Consider the following 27,559-nt stretch of genomic DNA (forward strand, 5'->3'; position numbering starts at 1 on the left):
CATCTTGGGTTTGATCAAAAAGATCAGATCTGTTGGTTGTGGAATCACATCACTGTCACTTGCTGCCTTTGCTGTTTGGAATGCAAATAGTCCTTTGTTAGAGATTCACCTAGTTGACACCTCACTTTTCAGTATGCCTGGTGCTGCTCCTGGCTCACACTCTCCATTGATGTGGAGATGCTGGCGTTGGACTGGGGTAAGCACAGTAAGAAGTCTCACAACACCAGGTTAAAGTTGGACTTTAACCTGGTGTTGTGAGACTTCTTACTGTGCTCTCCATTGAATCAGGGTTGATCCTCTGGCTTAGTGGTAAGGTAGGGTGGGGGATATGCTGGACCATGAGGTTACAGATTGTGGTCGAGTACAATTCTGCTGATGGTGTGCAGTGCCTGATAGTTGCCCAGTTTTAAGTTGTTAGATCTGTTCAAGGACTATCACACTGAGCACAGTGCCATACTTTGGACCAAGAAAGTAGAAGTGGAGGAACCCCAGCCTTTGAAATTGTCAAACAGGTTCTTGCAGCTTGTATAGAGGAGAGTGTGGGCTGCAAGTTGGATGAATGAACTGGCCATGACACCATGGTACAGGAAGCCATTGAAGTACAGATTGTAAATAGCAGTAGGGAACAGTATTGTCAGGGGGATAGTTCTCTGCAGTAAGGAGTGAGAGTCCAGATGGCTGTGTTGCCTGCCTAGGGCTCAAGAAACCTGCTCATGGCTGGAGAGGAACTTGCAGTGGGAGGGGGAAGGATTCGGTTGTTGCAGTCCATGGTGGTACTAATGACATGAGTAGAATGCAAAAAGAGGTTCTGTTTAGAGAGTAGGAGAAGCTAGGGGATTTTTAAATGGAGTAGTCTGGATGGGAAGTGTCCCAGAGAAACAACCACCCCGCAGCTGAGCCTGTAACAGTGCACTGCAAAAAGTGCAAGACTCAATGTTACAATGGTTCTAGTTCTACAGAGCTAGTTACAAGATTGAAAGTAGAACTTCTCTGGATTACTACCTGAGCCACAGCTCAGGTCTATTTGGCATAGGGTAAATCAGATCAGAGAGATGAACATGTGACTCAAAGAATGGTATGGGAGAAATGGGTTTGAGTTCAGCAGACACTGGCACCAGTACAGGGGAAACTGGGAGCTGTACCATTGGGATGGATTGCACCTGAACTGTTCTGTTGAATTGTATAAAGAGGTAGAGAGGGCTTTAAACCAAATAGTGGGGGGAAAGGATCATGTAAGAGGACATATAGTTGGCTAATAGAACAGGGTAACATTTGGGAAGTGAAGAACAGGAAGGCCATGCAATAAGTCTATAAATTCAAGATTTTGTATTAGCAAATAAGGCCAGAGGTTGCAAAAGAGGTAAAAAATGAGTTAAAGATTTTATATCTGAAAGCAGGCAGCATTTATAACAAAGTGGATGAATTGCTAGCTTTGATAGAAATAAATATGACCTGATAACCATCATTGAAATGTGGTTGCAAGCGTGAGCAAAGCTGGCAGCTGAAAATATTCAACATTTTAAAAAGCTAGGAAAGGGTGGTGGGGTAGCTCTGTTAATTCAGAATGACATTAGTACAGTAGTGAGAGATGACCTTGGCTCACAAGCACGACGTAGAATCAGTTTGGGTAGTGTGACAGTCAAAAACAAATTCAATTCAACCCTTCCTTTTATTAAAAATACACTCTGCTATAAATATTCAAGGTATAAACCATATAAAGAGGCAATCTCATTAGATACATAACAGCTTTAGAATGATTCAAGGTGTTTCACTGCTTTAGCATTCATCTCAATTTTCTGCCCTTCCTCTAGACGACTCTTGTATCCTGGAGTTGCTGCCTTGTCCACAGCTCCTTGTACATCTCCTGCGTCACCAATGACATGAAGGTCCAGGCACAAAGTATTGCAAGGCTATTTGACCATGGATGGCACACACAGCTTGATCCCATTATGGCTAACATGCACTTCCTCAGCAGGGAGTGATTAGGAGTGACTGAGTTTTCCTCTCTGTGACCAAGACGGACTGCAGCCTTTGGCATCAGATCTGCTCATTCCATCCCAGTGAGAACCAGACCTGGAACCCTGTACCAGGACATGTGATCCATATATAGTGGTTTGGGCTCCTCTATATTACAATACATTGAATATTCATCTGAATGATACAGTAAGTTAAAAGTCATTTGCACTCCTGGCACCCTGCTTGCCTCTCCACAGCAGTACAGTACTGAGCGACAGTAAACAAGTACTGACAGGAGCTGGCACTCTAACCAACAGTGAGACAATCTCAAGGTCCCAATAAATGTTTACATATATTAGTATTTTGACATTAAAATAAAGACAGAATGACAAGCAGGTTACCAAAATACATGCATCTCTTTAGAAAAATAAATATTACAACAGCTTCCCTTACAGATTATAATTACAATCTGTTTTGCATTCCATTGTTGGTCATATTCAGGAACTAAAACCTGAGACAAGACCGGTTTTAATCTCTCCGTCTAAAGCAACTGAATTGAATCCCCTTGAGCCATGCACTTCGTAAACAGCTCACAACAGGGATTTTAGCCGGTTAAACTCTTAGTTCCATGTGACCTGAAAGAACAGTACAATGATGGGATGGGATGGATCTACCATTTCACAATTTTTTCCAATGAATTGCAAGAACCCCCACTCAAAATAGAAACAGGTGCCAGGTTTGGATGGCCAAAGAGATTTGACGACTTAAAAGGAGTGAGTTGTTGATCATTGTGAGGGGGTTTTGTGGCTGATGTTTTTATTCTGTTGTTGATATCCTGTACTTTCTTTGAGTTGCAAGATATCACAGAACAGTTCATACCAGAAGAAAATGAGTCCGGTGGAGAGGGCTGCTTTCAGCATGCTGGGTGACAGGCCCTTGAAGAATCCTCTCAGGCCCTCATTCCGAGCCACTTGATAGGCACAGTCCAGGAAGCCACCGTAGGATCGGACCTGGAATGCAAAAACCCATGGGGGATTAGTGGCTGTTAGTTGCCCCACCCCCACCTCCCCTTTCGCCCCAAAGGACATGGGTCAAGTGGAATTCTCCCACTAATTATTCAGGCTCCATAAACTGCTTCCACCCAAGATTGGAATTTGCATGCAAATCAATAAAACGTAGCCCTCCAAAGTTTTTCTCACGCAGAGATCCAGACACTGAGCAGCGAGCTGAAGCAGACCACAGGTAGAGAAAGTGGAACAGGATATGGCACTGACCGCACCATTCTCCTCTAATATCCCTCCACATTGCTCAGCTGGCTGCAACTGTCCTTATCTGGTTCCATTCCTATCTTTCCAATTACAACCAGAAAATGTCCCACAATGAATACTCCTCCTGCTTCCGTACCATTACCTCTGCGTTCCCCGAGGATTGTCTTTGATCCCCTATTTCTCCAATAAATGCTGCCCATCAGCAACATTAGCTGAAACTCAACAGTTTCCACAGGTGTTAATGACATCTATCTCGACCCCTTTGACTTTTCACACAGCTTGTCCACTATCCAATAGTCACAACCATGTAGTTACAACATAGATTTTACAGATAGCTGCTTTAAAAGATGGTTAGCACTGCTGTCTCACAGCGCCAAGGACCCGGGTGCGATTCCCAGATCGGGTGACTGTCTGTGCGGAATCTACACATTCTCCCCGTGTCTGCGTGGGTTTCCTCCAGGTGCTCCGGTTTCCTCCCAGTCGGAAAGACGTGCCGGTTAGGCGCATTGGTCAAATTCTCCCCTAGTGTACTCGAACAGGCGCCTGAGTGTGGCAACTGGGGGATAAACTTTAGGAGTTTAATAGCTCTTTTCAAAATGGAGGTACAGACAGTCACCCTGGCACCTGTGTGTTTACTTACACCTTGTCAGATTATCTCAAAAAACATTCATTAAAATGCAAGTCCAAGGCTGCCCACTGAATCTTCTCTAAAGTGTGAAGACCCTTTAGCTTCTGAAAAAACTGGAGACAGGAAGCAGCAAGAACTCTGTCAAAAACCACTGAGTCATCTCCGATTGACCCTCGGAAGGGCTAACTGAGTTAATTAAAACAGCTTGGATTAAAAATCTCAATAAAGTGTTGCATTGTGAGTTCGTGTCGATTACAATTTTTGGTTTCCGAACAAGAGACGTAAAGATCACCCATGTTCTGCTGCATGTTTCCCAAGTCCCCCAAAGGTCATTTCAGTGGTATTATTGCTAGACTATTAATCCAGAAACTCAGCTAATGTTCTGGGGACCCGGGTTTGATCCTACCACGGCAGAAGGTGCAATTTGAATTCAGTAAAAAAAAAAGTGGAATTAAGAATCTTCCGATGGCTATGAAACCGTTATCAATTGTTGGAAAAACCCATCTGGTTCACTGATGTCCTTTAGGGAAGGAAATCTGCTGTCTTTACCTGGTCTGGCCTACATGTGACTCCAGGGCCACAACAATGTGGTTGACTCTCAACTGCCCTTGGGCACTAGGGAAGGGCAATAAATGCTTGCCAGCCAGCGATGAATATGTCCCACAAATTAATTTTTTTAAAAACACTGTTTTACTCTTTCAGCTGCTATGGCTTCTGGAGCAGCAACACCTCAATTGCAAAATGCTTATGTTGAAATCCCTCCAAGCCTCTTTCTCTCTCTCTTTAACCTCCTCCACGCTACAACTCTCATGCTTTCCTCGGATTCTGTTGTTACACAAGCCCCGATCAGCAGCCCGGCATTCAACTCCCCAAGAATCAGGAGCTGCAATTTTCTCCCTAAACCACTTCCACATTAAAACCAGCTGCCGACTCGGCTCTTCGATTGCCCTGGTGAGTGTACCAGGGAACTCATGTTTTTGTTTAGTTTAGAAAGATGCACTGTTCCCTTTACTCACAGGAGACAGGTCCCTGCATACTTAACCAATCACACAGCAAAAGTTGCTGCTCCCTTTGAAATTTGCTATTCTCGCACCAGTCCTGATGAGTGCAGAACAAGAAGCTTCGACAACATGTCTTTTTTTCCAGCATTACTCAAATTCTGTATTACCAAGTGACTATAGAGTATGATGTGTTGTTATGTGCTAAAAGCAAAGATCTCAGTATTATTCCTGGAGTTGTGTATATCGCAATACTATCATACAATGAAAACTACCCAGTATGTATGTGAGCAGATGTGATACGGATATGTAAGGTCCTCACAGGTCACTGGGATTGGACAGATTGTGACAGTGCCTGCCCTGGGTGGTGGCAACTTAATACCGTGAAAACAAACTGCTGTGCATGTTGAATAGAAAAGCTACAAGACCATGTGGGACATACACCCTGGACAAGCCCCTACCCCACGTCTCCATAACCAGGCTGGGAAGGGCCGGTGATCAAACACTAAGCTTGTCTGAACCTGGCAGCTTTCGAGATTCCGGTTACGAGGTGTCACATATACAATGCAGCCAGGGCATGTACGGGTCCTCACCTGTCCAAAGGCAGCACGTGCCTGCTCAAATCCCTCCACCTGCAGTCTCTTCTTGAGGAGGTCGAGGGGGTAGGTCAGTGTTTTACTGATGACTCCTGCAGAGCTGCCGCACACCAGATTCTCTATATTACCTGGAAAGAGAACAGATTAAGAATGTGGTTTGCTGGAAACATTCTCACGCCTTCGATCTGAGCACAAACTCCAAGCCAACATTACCAGTGCAGTAATACAGTGCCATTTTTCAGGTCTGATGCTCAGGTCATCGCAGTCATAGACTCAGAATTATATAACGCTGAGAAGGCCCTTCGGCTCATCGAGTCTACATCAACAATCACTACACTAAAGTTGCACTAATCCCAGTTTCCTGCACTTGTCCCGTATCCTTGAATTTTATGATATTTCAAGTGCTCATCCAAATACTTTTTAAAGGGTTGTAAGGTTTCCAGCCTCCACTACCTTCCCAGGCAGTGCATTCCAGATTCCCACCACCCTCAGTGATTTTTTTTCTCAAATCCCCTACTCCTCACCCTAAATCTATGTCCCCTCAACTGAGGGGAACAGCTGCTGCCTATTCACCCTGTCCATACACCTCAATCATGTTCTTCCTCAGCCTTCTCTGCACTAAAGAAAACAATCCAAGTCTCTCCTTATAGCTCAAATGCACGGTAGCACAGTGGTTAGCACTGCTGTTTCACAGCTCCAGGGACCTGGGTTCGAATCCCGGCTCGTTGTCTGTGTGGAGTTTGCACATTCTCCCTGTGTCTGTGTGGGTTTCCTCCGGGTGCTCCAGTTTCCTTCCACAGTCCAAAGATGTGCGGGTTGGGTTGATTGGCCATTCTAAATTGCCCCTTAGTGTTCCGGGATGCATAGGTAGAGGGGTTAGTGGGTAAATATGTAGAGATATGTGGATAGGGCCTGGGTGGGATTGTGGTTGGTGCAGACTTGATGGGCTGAATGGCCTCTTTTTGCACTGTAGGATTCTCTGATTCTATAACCCAGGCAACACCCTGGTGAACCTCCTCTGTACCCCCTCTAGTGCAATCACATCCTTACTACAGTGAGGTGACCAGAACTGCACACAGTACTCCAGCTGTGGCCTAACCAACACTCTGTACAAGTCCAACATTACCTCCATGCTCTTGTACTCTATATCACAATTGATAAAAGTATCCCAAGGTGGACGTAAAAAGATCCCACGGCACTGTGTGAAGTATTGAAGTGATATCCCCGGGTCCCTAACCAACATCTAAAACAGATGATCTGCTTATTGCTATTTGTGACAGTTTACTGTGTACAAATTGGCTGGTGCATTTCCTGCAGTACAATAGTGACATTTTGAAAGTACAAAGTGCTTTGGTCCTGCAAGGCACTATATAAATGTAGATTCTCAATTTTACAGTCACCAATCTTTATCTTTTTTATTCATTCGTGGGACATGGACGTTGCAGGCTGGCCAACATTATTGTCCATCCCTAGTTCCCCTTGACACGGAGTAGCTTGCTAGGCCATTTCAGAGGGCAGTTGAGTCAACCACATTGCTATGTGTCTGGAGTCACACATGTAGGCCAGACCAGGTAAGGACTGCAGATTTCCTTCCCTAAAGGAACCAGATGGATTTTACGACAACCAACAATGGTTTCATGATCATCGGTAGATTCTTAATTCCAGATATTTTTTATTGAATTCAAATTCCACCGTCTGTTGTGGCGGGATTCAAACCCAGGTTCCCAGAACTCTGGATTAATAGTCTAGCGATAATACCACAAGGCCATCACTTCCCCATCATCTCTCCTCTAGAACACAGTGACACGTCAGAAACACTGCCCCTCCAAGCTGGGCAAGGGTGGAGATGCTGGAACAGGATGAGAATTTCTCCATGGGAAACTCCTAACCTCAGTCTGTCCACACAAATACCACGTGGCTGCTGATAAGGAGCTCAAGAGGAAAAGTGGAACAACAACAGCTCTGCCACAGGCAACCTGGCTACGATATGGGGCAATATATAAAAATAAAAGCTCTGACATGTTACCACTCAAAGAGACTGCTGCGTGGAGAAAATACTAGATCAGCAACATAGCCCAGTGGAATGTGAAACGCAGGAGCAATTCACCCTGTTGCCAGTGGATAGGGAGATACTTTGAAAGGAGCTAAGTGCCGGGGACAGGTTTGAGCATGGAACAGGAACAATAAGAGAAGCAGTTACTTGGCAATGCAACACCTGGTTCACCAGCTAAGCAACCAGCATGTTTACACAGCAATCTCATCTTTGATTAACTATTCAATACATTTAGCCTCTTGACTGTTTTACAACGTCCCTGCCTGCCAAAATCTCACCGAGAAAATTTGCAGATGGAGGCCATTCGATCTATTGTGCCTGTACTAGCTTTTCAGCTGGAGTGTTTGAGTTTGCTTGTGGTAAAATATTCTAGAGACCAGATTCTGTTGTCTGGAACAATAAACAGCTTTTAATTACCCGCTCTCTGTTCCTCCACTGATAATCCTCAATCTGTGTCCCACCGTTGCAGATTCTCCAGCCAGAGGCAACCAGCTTTCATTGTTTACTCTGCAAAATCTTTTACAATTTTAAAACACTCTAAAGAAGAGCCCAATTTTTGAGCCTCTCTTCCTTACAAGGCTATCAGGGGGACCCAGCCCTACGTTCGTAGCTCCAACGTCTCATCTACATGAGGGTGCAGGAGCAGCACACATTGTCATAAATGTTGGGGTAGTGTGGGAAGGTGGAAATGAGGATCAGCTGTGATCTTGCTGAATAACAAAGCCGGCACACAGAATCGCGAGGCCTACCCCAGTGTGGATGGAGAAAGAACGGCTACAACAATGGCAATAGTGGCTTTAAAATGGCTGTTCTGGCTGAGAGCCAAGCATGCTGGGAATTTTGGTCAACTTATAGATTAAAACCAGGTGCAGGTCGTAAATAGGTTCTGATCTGGGAGCTGTGATCTGAAGCTTCCCTTGTTGGTCCAATCAGGGAAGTTGTTAGCATGAACTGAGACAGCATGGCTCCAATCTTTATGGTTGCTATGTATGGGACATGCAAAATGAACAAAGCGTCACGGTGTCGTTCAAAAGTCATTTCACTGGATGTTTGAGCCATGTGATCGATTTCTGGTTACACAGTTGGCTGGATGACAGAGAATCTTCCGGAAGCAAGTGGAGAATTGTGGATAAAGACAGGAGTCCTTTGTTTGGCAGCGATAACTCGGAAGAGACCAACCATCGCAACAAAGGGCGGCACGGTAGCGCAGTGGTTAGCACTGCTGCTTCACAGCTCCAGGGTCCTGGGTTCGATTCCCGGCTCGGGTCACTGTCTGTGTGGAGTTTACACGTTCTCCTCGTGTCTGCGTGGGTTTCCTCCGGGTGCTCCGGTTTCCTCCCACAGTCCAAAGATGTGCGGGTTAGGTTGATTGGCCAGGTTAAAAATTGCCCCTTAGAATCCTAAAATGCGTAGGTTAGAGGGATTAGCGGGTAAATATGTGGGGGTAGGGCCTGGGTGGGATTGTGGTCGGTGCAGACTCGATGGGCCGAATGGCCTCCTTCTGCATTGTAGGGTTTCTATGGTTTCTATGAAAGCTCGTACCCTGTAGAATGCTTCAGAGAAGAAAATTGATTCTACAGCGAGGATATTTGTTGGTTTTCCTAAACTCAGTAGTATCTATTTTCAGTAAATAGTTAAAATTGATGTTCAGTTAAAGTACAATTGAAGAGTTAAAGTTCAGTAAAGAGTTGATGAGTTGCAACTGTTTATGTTTGAGTTGGCACTAAAAGTGTTAAATAAAGAAATAATTGAAATACTGTCCTTGTTTGTCTCATTAAACTGGAATGCCTGGAAGGTGTTTAAATTAAAGCTGTGTAACACCAGCTCCTAATTATTATGCTTTTTACAATGAGGAACATCCTCAGCGGCTGCAGTGGGGTGACTGAATGTTGAGAGCTGATGTTGCAGAGGAATGAAGGGGACCAGGCCACAGTGCGTGGCAGGAGTATCCGGATACAAGGATTTGGAAGGTGTTCAGGATTGGGGAGACAGTGAAATAGCAGTGATGGGTGAGTGGGACAGGGTTTGGGAAAGGGGGCAGGAGGAGTGGAATGGACAGTGAGTGGGGAGCTGGAGTGAGTGAGTTCTGGAGGATAGAGGTCCCGAGGTAATGAGCACAGAGGAAGGTTCAGAGGCAGGGTACTGTTTAGTGCAGGCAGTCAGTTTTTTAAAAATTCATTCATGGGATGTGGCCGTTATTGACTGGGCCAGCATTTACTGCCCATCCCTCACTGCCCTCCATTTTAGAGCATTGAAGAGTCAATGTGTCTGGATAGTCAGAAGCTTTTTTGGATAGACAGAAGCTTTTTTCCAGGGTGGAAGAGTCAATTACTAGGGGGCATAGTTTTAAGGTGTGAGGGGCAAGGTTTAAAGGAGATGTACAAGGCAAGTATTTTAAAAAAACACAGGTGGTGGGTGCGTGGAACTCGCTGCCAAGGGAGACAGTGGAAGCAGATAAGATAGTGACTTTTAAGAGGCGTCTCGACAAATACATGAATAGGATGGGCATGGAGGGATATGGTCTCCGGAAGATATGGGGATTTTAGTTCAGTCGGGCAGCATGGTCGGTGCAGACTTGGAGGGACAAGGGGTCTGTTCCTGTGCTGTAATTTTCTTTGTTCAACAACATTGCTGTGGCTCTGGAGTCACATGTGGGCCAGACCAGGTAAGGAGGGCAGATTTCCTTCCCTAAAAGACATTAGTGAACCATGCTCTTGCTGATTCCGAGATGGAAGTTCTGAAGTTTAACTCGAGGTCAAAAAGGACACTGACAATGCAGCTCATTGTGTCTAACAAAGCAGGGTGGGGTGGATGGAGGAAAGACTGAGCTAAGGGAACAGGACAGGATGTTTGGCAGGAGCTGATCAGGCTGGCTTCAAACTCAGCAATATCAAGTTGCACAAAGTTCTGGCCCCATTATCACAACGTGCCCCCCCACCCTCCAACTACAACCCCCCTTGCCAAGTGCCCAGGGCCAAGGCCTTGCTATGAAATCACAACACCCCACTCCATAGAAGCTCTCTTGTCTCGCTGGGCTAATGCTGCCTTCAATACACTCACTCTTCCTGGTCTGTCCTGGTGTCACAGCCCATTCAGCGATACTGTGAAAGACGTTGTAGAAGGCAAACTGGAACCCAGCGTAGGGAAAGACAGCTAAGATAGAGGGAGTGAGGCCCCGATAGAATGACAGGGGTCCTTCCTTTCTGTACATGGTGACCACTGCGTGCCAGAGACTCTTATAAACCTGCAAAAACAATGATATATTATTCTCATCACAGTCCAGGGCTGATCAGTATTCTAAAGCAGCGCGCACACCATTTTAACAGCGAGAAAAAGTTTCATTCCCCTCCCCCCCCACAGCCATCCCTCACACTCAGTCAGATATGATCAGCCTCTCACCCAACAGGGGAGGGGCTTTACTTATCTCCCAAATCTGTTTACCCACACACACTTGCTGCATTACAGAGGAATATAGGACTGTAAACGCAATAGAAAACATAAACAGAGGTAACTACTGGACAAGGCAACATAGGTGACCCGAGAAACAGTGACTTCAGAACAGATGTCAGGACGCTTCCTTCAGATCCAATGATCAATACACAGATTGAAAGCAGGAACTGGAGGGTGATCAGGGGCAGCGACACTGGTCAGGCCCCATTTCACCAGCCCCAGGTCATAGAGGCGGACATCCTGCACAGACAGCAATGAATGACCTTCCTCATCGAAACACCTGAAATTCTAAGCCCTGGAACCCAAACAAGTCCCCAGCATCCCAGAAACAAAGAGTGCAGAAAATAAAGATTCCTTTAACATTAGTTCTGTGTAAATATTTAAACACCAATTCGGCCGTCATTAACTATTGCTCATTTTAGATGATATGAAGTTAAATACAGTGGATGTCATAGAGCATTGGTTCCCAAAGGGTGCGGCGCGCCACACTGGTGCAGCGAGAGAGGATGGCAAGTGTGGCGGGAAGATTCAAGGACAATCAAAGAAACATTTAAACATGGTTTAAACAAGGATTGTTTTATACTTTCTGGATGTCCCATGATCATACTATAAAGTAGTTGTGTTCTATGTTATGAATCAAGCACTGCTAGGAGTTGTTTTTTTTTGTTTTTGAATGTCTTATTAATAAAAAATTCGGTGTGGCGCGAGCAAATTTTTATTCCAAAAGTGCGGCCCAGTGAAAAAAGTTTGGGAACCACTGTTCTAGAGGTTTACAGCATGGAAACAGGCCCTTCGGCCCAACTTGTCCATGCCGCCCTTTTTTTTTTAAAACCCCGAAGCCAATTGCCCACATTTGGCCCATATCCCTCTGTACCCATCTTACCCATGTAACTGTCTAAATGCTTTTTAAAAGACAAAATTGTACCCGCCTCTACTACTACCTCTGGCAGCTTGTTCCAGACACTCACCACCCTCTGTGAAAAAATTGCCCCTCTGAACACTTTTGTATCTCTCCCCTCTCACCTTAAACCTATGCCCTCTAGTTCCAGACTCCCCTACCTTTGGGAAAAGATATTGACTATCTAGCTGATCTGTGCCCCTCATTATTTTATAGACCTCTATAAGGTCACCCCTCAGCCTCCTACGCTCCAGAGAAAAAAGTCCCAGTCTATCCAGCCTCTCCTTATACCTCAATCCATCAAGTCCCAGTAGCATCCTAGTAAATACTTTCTGTACTCTTTCTAGTTTAATAATATCCTTTCTATAATAGGGTGACCAGAATTGCACACAGTATTCCATTATGGCCTTACCAATGACTTGTACAACTTCAACAAGACATTCCAACTCCTGTATTCAATGTTCTGACCGATGAAACCAAGCATGCCGAATGCCTTCTTCACCACTCTGTCCACCTGTGACTCCACTTTCAAGGAGCTATGAACATGTACCCCTAGATCTCTTTGTTCTGTAACTCTCCCCAACGCCCTACCATGAACTGAGTAAATCCTGCTCTAGTTCAATCTACCAAAATCCATCACCTCGCATTTGTCTAAATTAAACTCCATCTGCCATTCGTCAGCCCACTGGCCCAATGGATCAAGATCCCGTTGCAATTGGAGATAACTTTCTTCACTGTCCACTATGCCACCAATCGCTCTGTCATCTGCAAACTTACTAACCATGCCCCCTATATTCTCATCCAAATCATTAATAAAAATGACAAATAACAGTGGACCCAGCACTGATCCCTGAGGCACACCGCTGATCACAGGATACAAAATTGGCTTCTTGACAGAAGCCAGAGGGTGGTTGTAGAGAGCAGTTTGAAAAACAACTCTCTACAACCACCCTCTGGCTTCTGTCAAGAAGCCAATTTTGTATCCAGTTAGATACCTCACCCTGGATCCCGTGAGATTTAACTTTATGCAACAACCTACCATGCGGTACCTTGTCAAAGGCCTTGCTAAAGTCCATGTAGACAACATCAACTGCACTGCCCTCATCTACCTTCTTGGTTACCCCTTCAAAAAACTCAATCAAATTTGTGAGACATGATTTTCCACTCACAAAGCCATGCTGACTGTCCCTAATCAGTCCTTGCATCTCTAAATGCCTGTAGATCCTGTCTCTCAAAATACCTTCCAACAATTTACCCACCACAGATGTGAGGCTCACTGGCCTGTAGTTCCCAGGCTTTTCCCTGCAGCCCTTTTTAAACAAAGGCACAACATTTGCCACTCTCCAGTCTTCAGGCACCTCACCCGTGACAATCGATGATTCAAATATCTCGGCTAGGGGACCCGCAATTACCTCCCTAGCTTCCCACAATGTCCTAAGATACACTTCATCAGGTCCCAGGGATTTATCTACCTTGATGCGCTTTAAGACTTCCAGTACCTCCTTCTCTGTAATATGCACACTCCTCAGGACATCACTGTTTATTTCCCCAAGTTCCCTAACATCCATGCTTTTCTCAACAGTAAATACTGATGAGAAGTATTCATTTAGGATCTCGCCCATCTCTTGTGGATCCGCACATAGATGACCTTGTTGATCCTTAAGAGACCCTACTCTCTCCCTAGTTACTTTTTTGCCCTTTATGTATTTGTAGAAGCTCTTTGGATTCTCCTTTGCCTTATCTGCCAAAACAATCTTGTGTTCCCTTTTTACCCTCCTGATTTCTCTCTTAACTCTTTTCCTACATCCCCTATACTCTTCAAGGGATTCACTTGATCCCAGCTGCCTGTGCATGTCATGTGCCTCTTTCTTCTTCTTGACCAGGGCCTCAATATCCCGAGTCACTCAGGGTTCCCTACTTCTGCCAGCCTTGCCCTTCACTATAAGAGGAATGTGTTTACCCTGAACCCTGGTTAACACACTTTTGAAAGCGTGCCACTTACCAGACGTCCCTTTGCCTTCCCACAGACTCCCCCAATTAACTTTTGAAAGTTCCTGCCTGATGCCATCAAAATTGGCCTTGCCCCAATTTAGAATTTTAACTTTTGGGCCAGACCTATCATTCTCCATAGCTATCTTAAAACCAATAGAATTATGGTCACTGGTCCCAAAGTGATCCCTCACTAACTCCTCTGTCACCTGCCCTTCCTTATTTCCCAAGAGGAGGTCACGTTTTGCCCCCTCTCTAGTCGGGCCATCCACATACTGAATGAGAAATTCCTCCTGAATACACTCAACAAATTTCTCTCCATCCAACCCTCTAATACTATGGCTGTCCCAGTCAATGTTGGGAAAGTTAAAATCTCCAACTATCACCGCCCTATTTTTCTTGGAGCTATCTGTAATCTCCTTACACATTTGCTCCTCAATTTCCCGCTGACTATTTGGGGGCCTATAGTACAACCACCCCTATCAAAGTGATTTCCTCCTTCTTATTTCTCAGTTCTACTCATATAGACTCAGTGGCCGAACCCTCGGATATATCCCCTCTCAGAACGGCCGTAATGCTTTCCCTAATCAAAAGTGCAACTCCCCCTCCTCTCTTACTTCCTGTTTTATCTTTCCTATAGCATCTGTACCCTGGAACATTGAGCTGCCAGTCCTGTCCCTCCCTTAGCCATGTTTCAGTAATTGCTATAATATCCCAGTCCCATGTACCCATCCATGCCCTGAGTTCATCTGCCTTGCCCGTCAGGCCTCTTGCATCGAAATAAATACAGTTTAAATGTCTGAAGAGACTTGGGGATTCAGGTGCATAGATCTTTAAAATGCCACGAACAGGTACAGAAAACAAACAAGAATGCTAATGGAATGCTGGCCTTTATATCGAGAGAACTGGAGTATAAAGGTAAAAAAAATCTGGTTAGACCCCACTTGGAGGTACTCAGCAGATCTGGGCACCACACCTTAGGAAGGATATATTGGCCTTGGAAGGAGTGCAGTGGAGGTTTACAAGAATGATACCTGGACATCAGTGATTTAATTACGAGGAGAGATTATACAAACTAGATTTGCTTTCTCTAGAATTTAGATGGTTGAATACAAGAACATAAGGAGGGGTGATTGATCAAAATCTTCAAAACACTAACAGAAAAAGACAGGGTAGATAAAAATAAACTACCTCCACTGCTTGGAAATTCTAGATGTGGAGATGCCGGCGTTGGACTGGGGTAAACACAGTAAGAAGTTTAACAACATCAAGTTAAAGTCCAACAGGTTTATTTGGTAGCAAAAGCCACACAAGCTGCCAAGTAAACCTGTTGGACTTTAACCTGGTGCTGTTAAACTTCTTACGGGAAATTCTAGAACAAGGGAGCATAGTCTAGAAATTAGGGCTAGACCGTTCAGGAGAGATGTTAGGAAGCACTTCTACACAAAGGGTGGGAGAGGTTTGGAACCCTCTTCCACAAATAGAATATAAATGTTTGTTAAGCAAAGGTATTAACAGATATGGGCCAAAAGGAGGTATCTGGAGTTAGGCCACAGATTAACCATATCATTGAATAGCAGAACATGCTTGAAGGGCTGAATGGCCTGCTCCAATCTCCCCACCCCCACATTATTCATCCCTCCTCCTGCTAGTGTTCCCCATCCATCATTTCCAAGATACAAGTGCCTTTAACCCCTACCCTCCACCACCACAATTATCCCTACCCCATCACATTTCTGTTCCCCCAAGCCCTATCTCCTCACCTTGGGCTCTCCCTGTGCCACGAATCTGGTGCGGAGTGTGTCGACTGGCTGCACAGTAACCGTTGCCGAACATGCTGCCAGGCCCCCGCACACGAAGTGCGTTGTGGGATTTCTCGAGTCATACAGCATGGCATTGTGGACAAACTTTGTTAGAAATTCAAAACTCATAAACTGGAAGATGAAGAAAAAAATAGCCATGTGACAACAAAGACGCAATCACACCAGAAAGGACATGCATTTAAATCTAGTGCCTTGCAGCCAAAGAATTGAATGTGAATTTGAACTGTTGGAATGTAATGCAGGAAGCAAGACAGCCAATTTGCACACAGCAAACTCCAAAAACAGCAACAGGAAAATGACCGGATAATCTGCTTTGTGATGTTGAATGAGGGATAAACATTGGCCAGGACAGCAGAGCAAGAGTCAAACCCAAAATCTTCTTGAAATAGCGCTGAGGGATCTTCAACATGTCCTGGTTAGGGCACTTGGTTTAACATTTCTTCTGAAAAGCACTGCAACTTCTTAGTACAAAGTGTTAATCTGGAGTATGCTTTCAGGGCCTGGAATGAGGTTGCAACCTGTGACCTCCTGATGGGGAGTTGAGAGTGCGATCACTTAACACCAGAAAATGTTCTATTTAAAAATCGAGTGACTGAAAGCTGCCATGATGGGATTTGAACTTCCATCTGTGGATGACTGATTCAGTAATATAACTATTGCACTGCAAGGGCCCCATTCCATTCTCAAACACTTATCTTAAACTCAGGAAGCAGAAAAATTCACACGCAAACTAAGTGTGAAAATAACACAAAGTAAAGAAAGTGATACTTTGCCACGTTAAGTTGCTCTTAATGGTTCTGGGAGTGAGATGAAAATCTGCGTCGCACCTGGACTGCTCCATAGGAGATGGAGAGCAGCTGAGCTGGGATATGGCCTTTCCAGAATGCCTGTAGACCCTCCTCTTGGAATATTGTCTTGGTCGCTTGCGCAATGCCATGATACTTAGCTGCTGGCTCCGATAGTGACAACCGCTCAATCTGAAGCTGGGAAAACAAAAATCAGAGCAGTAGGTATGAAAACAGCCCTGAAATTAGCAGCCGCAGTTACATAAAGAGGATGGTGAGGTAGGGGGAAGGGATGCAGGCTGGGTTCCAAACAGAAATGGAGCCATCACCCTGTAATCCCTGGCAGATACCAACCTCTCCAAATGGCAAACTCATTCCCAGGAAATCAGTGGACCAAAACCAAAACTATTGGTCCAGGAGTTATTCCAGACTGCTGGATATTTAACTGCACCTCTGTATAATAGCCCACTACTCCACACTCAACCTACCGTGCACTTAGCCAAATTGCCCTGTGTCGGTCTCGACGCTCCAGACAGGACCACTCCCCGCCTCTTCACATCACAGATGCTCCCCACCCGCGTCCCTGCGCATCCACCGGGCATTTACCGGGACCTCTTCTCGTTCTTTACCTGGAAGCGGATTTTGATGACATCCAGCGGGTTGATGAGGACTCTGGTCAGGAATCCCGACATGGATCCGGCTGCCGCCGCCTCCCCGGGACTCGGAGCCCGGCAGCCCTCCCGGGCCCGCGGGTCAAAGCCAACCATGACACCGATGCCGGTCCAAGGAACACACTGACCTTCCGCTGTTTCCGCTTCCGGGCGCCCACTGCACTGCACTGGACTGGACTGGACAGGACCGGCCCCGGCCCCGCCCCCGGACGTGACGATATTTACATGACAGCGGAACAGTCCAATAACAAGAGCGCTCCAGCCTCGATTGAAGGTTCCTTTATCCAATCAGACCCCAGGTTTCCAACGATCACCCAATCAGAAGTGCGATGGGGCGGGAGGATGTGTCGGCACCGCGCGGAATGAAGCGGTGAATGTTTCCATAATGTCTGAGGCTTTGTGGAGATAGAATCCCTTAAAATATTCAGCTAATAATTATTCTTTCAAATTATACAGAGTTATTACTTTGTTTCCGTTTATGCCAGCGCTGCCTGGCGCCCTTTCTCACAGTGCACCCACCCATCCCGAGTACAGGCGGTGCTGCTGCACACATGCATCCCGGGCACAGGGGGCGCTGCTGCACCCACCCTTCCCGGGCACAGGGGGCGCAGCAGCACCCACCCCTCCCAGGCACAGGGGGCGCTGCTGCACCCACCCTTCCTGGGCACAGGGAGCGCTGCTGCACCCACTCCTCCCGGGCACAGGGGGCGCTGCTGCACACACCCCTCCCGGGCACAGGGGGCGCTGCTGCATCCACCCTTCCCGGGCACAGGGGGCGCTTCTGCACCCACTCCTCCCAGACACAGGGGGCGCTGCTGCACCCACTCCTCGCAGGCACGGGGGGTGCTGCTGCACCCACCCCTCCCGGGCACAGGGGGAGCTGCTGCACCCACTCCTCCCGGGCACAGAGGGCGCTGCTGCACCCAACCTTCCCGGGCACAGGGAGCGTGCTGCACCCACTCCTCCCAGACACAAGGGGCGCTGCTGCACCCACCCCTCCCGGGCACAGGGGACGGTGCTGCACCCATCCCTCCCGTCACAGGGGATGGTGCTGCACCCACCCCTCCCGGGTACAGGAGACGCTGCTGCACCCACCCCTCCCGGGCACAGGGAACGGTGCTGCACCCACCCCTCCCGGGCACAGGGGACGCTGCTGCACCCACCCCTCCCGGGCACAGGGAACGGTGCTGCACCCACCCCTCCCGGGCACAGGGGACGCTGCTGCACCCACCCCTCCCGGGCACAGGGGACGGTGCTGCACCCACCCCTCCCGGGCACAGGAGACGCTGCTGCACCCACCCCTCCCGGGTACAGGGGGCGCTGTTGCACCCACCGCTCCCAGGCACAGGGGACGCTGCTGCACCCACTCCTCCCAGGCACCAGGGGCGTTGCTGCACCCACCCCTCCCGGGCACAGGGGGTGCTGCTGCACCCACCCCTTCCGGGCACAGGGGGTGCTGCTGCACCCACTCCTCCCGGGCACAGGGGACGCTGCTGCACCCATCCCTCCCGGGCACAGGGGACGGTGCTGCACCCACCCCTCCTGGGTACAGGGGGCGCTGCTGCACCCACCCCTCCCGGGCACAGAGGATGGTGCTGCACCCACCCCTCCCGGGAACGGGGGGCGCTGCTGCACCCATCCCTCCTGGGCACAGGGGACGCTGCTGCACCCACCCCTCCCGGGTACAGGGCGCACTGCTGCACCCACCCCTCCCGGGCACAGGGAACGCTGTTGCACCCACCCCTCCCGGGCACAGGAGACGCTGCTGCACCCACCCCTCCCGGGTACAGGGGGCGCTGTTGCACCCACCCCTCCCAGGCACAGGGGACGCTGCTGCACCCACTCCTCCCAGGCACCAGGGGCGCTGCTGCACCCCCACTCCGCCCAGACACAAGGGGTGCTGCTGCACCCACCCCTCCCGGGCACAGGGGACGGTGCTGCACCCACCCCTCCCGGGTACAGGGGGCGCTGCTGCACCCACCCCTCCTGGGTACAGGGGGCACTGCTGCACCCACCCCTCCCGGGCACAGGGGGCGCTGCTGCACCCACCCCTCCCGGGTACAGGGGGCGTTGCTGCACCCACCCCTCCCGGGCACAGGTGGTGCTGCTGCACCCACTCCTCCCGGGCACAGGGGATGCTGCTGCACCCATCCCTCCCGGGCACAGGGGGCGCTGCTGCACCCCCACTCCTCCCAGACACAAGGGGCGCTGCTGCACCCACCCCTCCCGGGCACAGGGGCGCTGCTGCACCCACCCTTCCCGGGCACAGGGAGCGCTGCTGCACCCACTCCTCCCGGGCACAGGGGGCGCTGCTGCACACACCCCTCCCGGGCACAGGGGGCGCTGCTGCATCCACCCTTCCCGGGCACAGGGGGCGCTGCTGCACCCACTCCTCCCAGACACAGGGGGCGCTGCTGCACCCACTCCTCCCAGGCACCGGGGGTGCTGCTGCACCCACCCCTCCCGGGCACAGGGGGAGCTGCTGCACCCACTCCTCCCGGGCACAGAGGGCGCTGCTGCACCCAACCTTCCCGGGCACAGGGAGCGTGCTGCACCCACTCCTCCCAGACACAAGGGGCGCTGCTGCACCCACCCCTCCCGGGCACAGGGGACGGTGCTGCACCCATCCCTCCCGTCACAGGGGATGGTGCTGCACCCACCCCTCCCGGGTACAGGAGACGCTGCTGCACCCACCCCTCCCGGGCACAGGGAACGGTGCTGCACCCACCCCTCCCGGGTACAGGAGACGCTGCTGCACCCACCCCTCCCGGGCACAGGGAACGGTGCTGCACCCACCCCTCCCGGGCACAGGGGACGCTGCTGAACCCACCCCTCCCGGGCACAGGGGACGGTGCTGCACCCACCCCTCCCGGGCACAGGGGACGCTGCTGCACCCACCCCTCCCGGGTACAGGGGGCGCTGTTGCACCCACCCCTCCCAGGCACAGGGGACGCTGCTGCACCCACCCCTCCCGGGTACAGGGGGCGCTGTTGCACCCACCGCTCCCAGGCACAGGGGACGCTGCTGCACCCACTCCTCCCAGGCACCAGGGGCGTTGCTGCACCCACCCCTCCCGGGCACAGGGGGTGCTGCTGCACCCACCCCTTCCGGGCACAGGGGGTGCTGCTGCACCCACTCCTCCCGGGCACAGGGGACGCTGCTGCACCCATCCCTCCCGGGCACAGGGGACGGTGCTGCACCCACCCCTCCTGGGTACAGGGGGCGCTGCTGCACCCACCCCTCCCGGGCACAGAGGATGCTGCTGCACCCACCCCTCCCGGGTACAGGGGGCGCTGCTGCACCCACCCCTCCCGGGCACAGGGGACGCTGCTGCACCCACCCCTCCCGGGTACAGGGGGCGTTGCTGCACCCACCCCTCCCGGGCACAGGTGGTGCTGCTGCACCCACTCCTCCCGGGCACAGGGGACGCTGCTGCACCCATCCCTCCCGGGCACAGGGGGCGCTGCTGCACCCCCACTCCTCCCAGACACAAGGGGCGCTGTTGCACCCACCCCTCCCGGGCACAGGGGACGGTGCTGCACCCACCCCTCCCGGGTACGGGGGGCGCTGCTGCACCCATCCCTCCTGGGCACAGGGGACGCTGCTGCACCCACCCCTCCCGGGTACAGGGGGCACTGCTGCACCCACCCCTCCCGGGCACAGGGGATGCTGCTGCACCCATCCCTCCCGGGCACAGGGGGCGCTGCTGCACCCCCACTCCTCCCAGACACAAGGGGTGCTGCTGCACCCACCCCTCCCGGGCACAGGGGACGGTGCTGCACCCACCCCTCCCGGGTACAGGGGGCGCTGCTGCACCCATCCCTCCTGGGCACAGCGGACGCTGCTGCACCCACCCCTCCCGGGTACAGGGGGCACTGCTGCACCCACCCCTCCCGGGCACAGGGGGCGCTGCTGCACCTATCCCTCCCTGGCGTCGGGGGCATTGCTGCACCCACCCCTCCTGGGCACAGGGGGCACTGCTGCACCCACTCCTCCCAGGCACAGGGGACGCTGCTGCACCCATCCCTCCCAGGCACAGGGGGCGCTGCTGCACCCTCCACTCCTCCCGGGCACAGGGGGCGCTGCTGCACCCACCCCTCCCGGGCACAGGGGGCGCTGCTGCACCCACCCCTCCCGGGCACAGGGGGCGCTGCTGCACCCATTCCTCCCGGGCACAGGGGACCATGGTGCATCGACTTTGGGGCTAGGATTGGCTCCAGAATCACCCGAATGTCAGAATGCAGAAAGAGGCCATTCAGCCCATTATTTCTGCACTGCTTCTCCAAATTCTCCCGTCTTCTCCCTGAAATGTTCTTCCTTTTCAGATGACAGTCTAATTCCTTTTCAATTGCTTCCATTGACTCTGTCTCCACCATCTCTAAGAAAGTGCCTTCCAAACACTAATTTCAAAAAAAGTTTCTCCTTGTAGTATTTGTGCTTCTTTTACCAATCACGATTTATGATTTACTAATCATGTATCGACATACAGTGGAAAGTATTGTTTCTTGCGCGCTATACAGACAAAGCATACCATTCATAGAGAAGGAAAGTAGAGAGTGCAGAATGTAGTGCTACAGTCTTGATAGTGTGTAAAGAAAGATCAACTTAATGCAAGGTAGGTCCATTCAAAAGTCTGATGGCAGCAGGGAAGAAGCTGTTTCTGAGCCAGTTGGTATGTGTCCTCAGACCTTTGTATCTTTTGCCCGACGGAAGAAGGTGGAAGAGAGAATGTCCGGGGTGCATGGGGTCCTTGATTGTGCTGGCTGCTTTTCCGAGGCAGTGGGAAGTGTAGACAGTGTCAACGCATGTGAGGCTGGTTTGCGTGATGGATTGGGCATTGTCCAGGTCCCTTTGTCGTTTCTTGCGGTCTTGGACAGAGCAGCAGCCATACCAAGCTGTGATACAACCTTTCTATGGTGCATCTGTGAGAGTTGTCGCGGACATGATAAATTTCCTTCATCTCCTGAGAAAGTAGAGGCATTGGTGGGCTTTCTTAACTATAACGTCCGCAGGGAGGGACCAGGACAGGTTGTTGGTGATCTGGACACCTAAAAACTTGAAGCTCTGGACCATTTCTACTTCGTCCCCATTGATGTAGACAGGGGCATGTTCTCCATTATGCTTCCTGAAGTTGATGACTATCTCCTTTGTTTTAGAACCATAGAACCATAGAAAATTACAGCTCAGAAACAGGCCTTTTGGCCCTTCTTGTCTGTGCCGAACCATTTTATGCCTAGTCCCACTGACCTGCACTTGGACCATATCCCTCCACACCCCTCTCATCCATGAACCCGTCCAAGTTTTTCTTAAATGTTAAAAGTGACCCCGCATTTACCACTTTATCCGGCAGCTCATTCCACACTCCCCCCACTCTCTGTGTGAAGAAGCCCCCCCTAATATTCCCTTTAAACTTTTCTCCTTTCACCCTTAACCCATGCCCTCTGGTTTTTTTCTCCGCTAGCCTGTTTTGTTGACATTGAGAGATTATTGTCGTCGCACCCGTTCACCAGATCCTCTATCTCTTTCCTGTATTCTGTCTCATCAAGGCTAGTCAGGGCACAAATCAATTCCAGCCTCCTAGACTACCTGGATCCACTACAGTTTGCCTATCACCGCAACAAGTCCACTGCAGACGCTGGCCCTGGCCCTGCACTCAACCCTGGAACACCTAGATAACAAGGACACCTATGTCAAACTCCTATTTATTGAATACAGCTCAGCCTTCAACACCATTATTCCCACAAAACCCATCTCCAAACTCTGTGGCCTGGGCCTCGGCACCTCCCTCTGCGACTGGATCCTGAACTTCCTAACCCACGAACCACAATCAGTAAGGATAGGCAACAACACTTCCTCCACGATCATCCTCAACCACGGTACTCCACAAGGCTGTGTTCTCAGCCCCCTACTATACTTATACATCTATGACTGTGTGGCCAAATTCCTCTCCAATTCGATTTTCAAGACGACACGACTGTCGTGGGTCGGATCTCAAACAATGACAAGACAGAGTACAGGAATGGGATAGAGAATTTGGTGAACTGGTGCGGCAACAATAATCTCTCCCTCAATGTCAACAAAATGAAGGAGATTGTCATCGACTTCAGGAAGCGTAAAGGAGAACATGCCCCTGTCTACATCAACAGATATGAAGTAGAAATCGTCGAGAGCTTCAAGTTTTTAGGTGTCCAGATCACCAACAACCCGTCCTGGTCCCCCATGCCGACACTATAGTTAAGAAAGCCCACCAACTGAGAAAGCCTCTACTTTCTCAGAAGACTAAGGAAATTTGGCATGTCAGTTATGACTCTCACCAACCTTTACAGATGCACCATAGAAAGCATTCTTTCTGGTTGTATCACAGCTTGGTATGGCTCCTGCTCTGCCCAAGATCGCAAGGAACTACGAAAGGTCGTGAATGTAGCCCAATCCATCACGCAAACCAGCCTCTCATCCATTGACTCTGTCTACACTTCCCGCTGCCTCGGCAAAGCAGCCAACATAATTAAGGACCCCACGCACCCTGGATGTTCTCTCTTCCACCTTCTTCCGTCGGAAAAAAGATACAAAAGTCGGAGGTCACGTACCAACTGACTCAAGGACAGCTTCTTCCCTGCTGCTGTCAGACTTTTGAATGGACTTACCTTGCATTAAGTTGATCTTTCTCTACACCCTAGCTATCACTGTAACATTACATTCTGCACTCTCTTATTTCCTTCTCTATGAACAGTATGCTTTGTCTGCATAGCGCGCAAGAAACAATACTTTTCACTGTATGTTAATACATGTGACAATAATAAATCAAATCAAAACAAAGCATTGTTTGAAATCCAACCCACTGTCTGTGTGGAGTTTGCACATTCTCCCCGTGTCTGCATGGGTTTCCTCCGGGTGCTCCAGTTTCCTCCCAGTCTGAAAGGCGTGCTGATTAGGTGCATTGACCCGAACAGGCACCGAAGTGTGGCAACTAGGAGAATTTCACAGTAACTTCATCGTAGTGTTAATGTAAGCCTTACTTGTAACTAATAAATAAACATTAAAACTTTACTTTTTAATGGTGGTGTCATCGGCAAACTTGAAAATCGAGTTAGGGGGGAATTTGGCCACACAGTCATAGGTGTATAAGGAGTATAGTAAGGGGCTGAGGACAGAGCCTTGTGGGGCACCGGTGTTGAGGATGATCGTGGAGGAGGATTTGGAGGAAGGAACTGAAGGCACTGTTGCTAAGTTTGCAGATGATACAAAGATATGTAGAGGTACAGGTCGTATTGAGAAAGCAGGGGGGCTGCAGAAGGAGTTGGACAGATTACTAGAGTGGGCAAAGAAGTGGCAGATGGAATACAATGTGGACAAGTGTGAGGTTATGCACTTTGGAAGGAGGAATGGAGGCATAGACTATTTTCTAAATGGGAAAATGCTTCGGAATCAGAAACACAAAGGGACTTGGGAGTCATTGTCCAAGATTCTCTTAAGGTTAACATGCAGGTTCAATTGGCAGTTAAGAAGGCAAATGCAATGTTAGCATTCATGTCAAGAGGGCTAGAATACAAGAGCAGGGATGTACTTCTGAGGCTGTATAAGGCTCTGGTCAGATCCCATTTGGAGTATTGTGAGCAGTTTTGGGCCCTGTATCTAAGGAAGGATGTGCTGGCCTTGGAAAGGGTCCAGAGGAGGTTCACAAGAATGATCCCTGGAATGAAGAACTTGTCGTATGAGGAACGGTTGAGGACTCTGGGTCTGTACTTGTTGGGGTTTAGAAGGATGAGGGGGGATCTTATTGAAACTTACAGGATATTGCGAGGCTTGGATAGAGTGGATGTGGAGAGGATGTTTCCACTAGTAGGAAAACTGGAACCAGAGGGCACAACCTCAGGCTATAGGGACGATATTTTAAAACAGAGATGAGGAGGAATTTCTTCAGCCAGAGAGTGGTGAATTTGGGGTACTTTTGAAGAAGGGGAAGGGTTAATGTTTTTTTTGTACTCAATGTATTTTGTACCTAAAAGGTTGAACTTTGTACCTGGAATGTATCACAAACATAACCCTTCCTTATGGCTAGTCTCCCCTTTGTTTATATTGCACCTGGTAGTAGTATAAGCCATTTGTTCATGGTTCCCTTGCTTGTTTATATCATTCTGATAAAACAGACAGTTAAATGTAAATGTTGGGTGGTAAGTCTTACGTTTCCCGTAGGCTTGTCTATGATTTAAACAAAGGAAGCAGCTACCAAATGGTAGAGTGTGAGAATGGCCGTTTGAAGGAGGACTCCCACTGGGACAGCTGCAATCGCACACAGTCACTTCAAAGGAAAAGCCGTGGGAAGAGCAGGGGGACCAGAGGTTGCATCTTGACTACAACTACCAGGAGAATTGTGCTTTATGACCCAAGGATACCAGATAGTCTCTAACCATAAACCAGAGTGTATCAAAAGCTGTTAAAGGAACTATAATTTATGATCAAGGACTGTTAACTGGACTTTGCTTCATGACTTGTATTGGGAACCCTGATGTATAAATGTCCACGCTTCTTGTGTTCAGAGAGAACTTTGGCTTCCGCTTTCAAGGGGTCAAGTTCTCCCACAGGCTTGTGAGAATAAAGCCTACTCTATTTTGACTCATACCAGCCTCAAGAGGTATTTTTACCGACTTCATTTGGTGCCGAAACCCGGGAGACACTCCGGGATCTGTTTGCGGGGACTCTGTTTGCGGGCTCAGGTTGAATGGCCACAACCTGGGTACTGGAATAGAGTTCTGAATCTAATAGGGTGAGTCAAACTACAGTGGGCTGATCATATGTGATGAGAGAGTGTGAGAGTGAAAGACGTCTGAACTAAACATATACGGACAAGGAGGCATTTGTCTTTAATACTCAAGTGAGTGTAAAGACTGGAGAAAAAGGTGCCTGAGGTGTAATGTTCAGACGTGAGTGAGAAAGAAACTGTCTGAGTGATCACCGGAGTAGAAGTAAGCTTAATAGTGTAAGCTTAATAGTGTAAGCTTAATAGTGTAAGCGGTGGTACGGAGGGATTTGATCACCCCTGACAGGTAACACCGGACTCCGATAAGAGCAGCCTAGGAGTGGGAGAGCGAGAAGGGAGAATAGAAGGGTCCAGGTGGTGAGTATAAAACTTATCTGTATTATGGCGGGATCACAAGCACAAAGACAGTGGGGACCTCCGGAATCCCTGATAAATGAGTGTATGACTAAGAGGAACAAATTAATTAAACAGATGAGAAAAGGGGGGTGGAACGTATCCTGCCCTCTGGGCCAACAGCATAAGTGGTTGGATAAAGAAAAGAGAAACATGACAAAGAAAATAGGAGTATTGTTAATATATCAGTTAGCTGGACTAATTGAGCAAGTAGTCGCCTCTACTAAGAAGTGGAGTGAGGATAAAGAAAGGATTAGGGAGTTAGAATGCAGAATAAGGGAACTGGAGAAACAAAACCAAGTAGTAGAAGAAAAGCTATGGAGAGGGGAAACCATTCCTCTACCTCCTTATGAGTCCACACAACAGGGACTAACCGCTCTTCCAGAGGAATGGGAAGCCCTAGAACACAACTTAGTGCGAGTAACCCAAGGGGGAACAGATGCACAGCCAAAAGTAAATTATAAACCCTTCACCCCAGGTGAGAGGCAGCAGATAATGGCTTCCCTGGGTAAATTACAACCTAGAAGCGCAAACACTAAATTCTGGGAAGAATTAGACACAATCTGGGTGGGACACCTATTACACCTGAGAGACGGACACCAGCTGGTCAGGGCAGCCTGTCCAGCGGTTCAGTGGAGGCAGGTAGCAGGTGGACCCGCCGCTCCTCAAGCACAGGACTATAGTGGGGGACGGTGGACACATGCAGTCGCCCTAACATCAGAAATAGATGCCCAACAGACACCCTTCGCCCAGTTTAAGGTAGAAATTCTGAGAGTATTAGGGAATGCTCCCACTAACTGGAGCAGAATGACCACAATGAAACAGCTAAAAGGGGAAGGAGCTTCTGAATGTGGAGGATGGCTGTTCCAGGTACATCAGGAGTGCTCTGGACAAGGAAACCCAGGTCAAGGAGATCGAGCGTTCATCCAGGCTTTTAAGGATGAATTCTTTAGTGTTCACCAAAAAATCCTTAAAATGGGAATTCTCAGTACCCTGAACTATGATGAGTTGGTAGAATGGGCTAATGGCATTCCTGGAGGTGGATAGGAGAGATCTTAGTTTTTGTATTTCAGTGTGTTCGTGTGATCTGGTTTCTAGTCGAATGTAGGTGGTTGTTGTATTAAATTGAGAGCAGGAATTGTTGAAGCCTTTGTTTGTTCTTGTGGAGTGTTTATTGCGGGTAATAAATGACCTTAGTTTAGCCTCAGGAGAGCTGGGGAGGTGTTAAGACTGTTAAAGATTAAAGTGATAAGATTTCTTGAATTTACTTCTGTTTTGAGTTTTAATTACAGT

At 49.1% G+C, this 27,559-nt stretch overlaps 1 protein-coding gene across 1 annotated transcript; it reads right to left on the minus strand.

Annotated features, from left to right (window-relative positions):
* Positions 1–1,650: 1,650 nt before the first annotated feature.
* slc25a19 (solute carrier family 25 member 19) lies at positions 1,651–17,268 on the minus strand. The gene is made up of 6 exons (XM_078225261.1): positions 17,074–17,268; positions 16,487–16,642; positions 15,600–15,770; positions 10,560–10,743; positions 5,444–5,574; positions 1,651–2,966 (listed from the first exon to the last, which is right to left on the minus strand). Exons 1-6 carry the CDS (start codon positions 17,209–17,211, stop codon positions 2,742–2,744), a joined length of 1,005 nt encoding a protein of 334 aa, XP_078081387.1. The 5' UTR covers positions 17,212–17,268; the 3' UTR covers positions 1,651–2,741.
* Between the last annotated feature and the right edge of the window lie 10,291 nt (positions 17,269–27,559).

This window comes from Mustelus asterias, chromosome 12, assembly GCF_964213995.1.
Source record: "Mustelus asterias chromosome 12, sMusAst1.hap1.1, whole genome shotgun sequence".
NCBI lineage: Eukaryota > Metazoa > Chordata > Chondrichthyes > Carcharhiniformes > Triakidae > Mustelus > Mustelus asterias.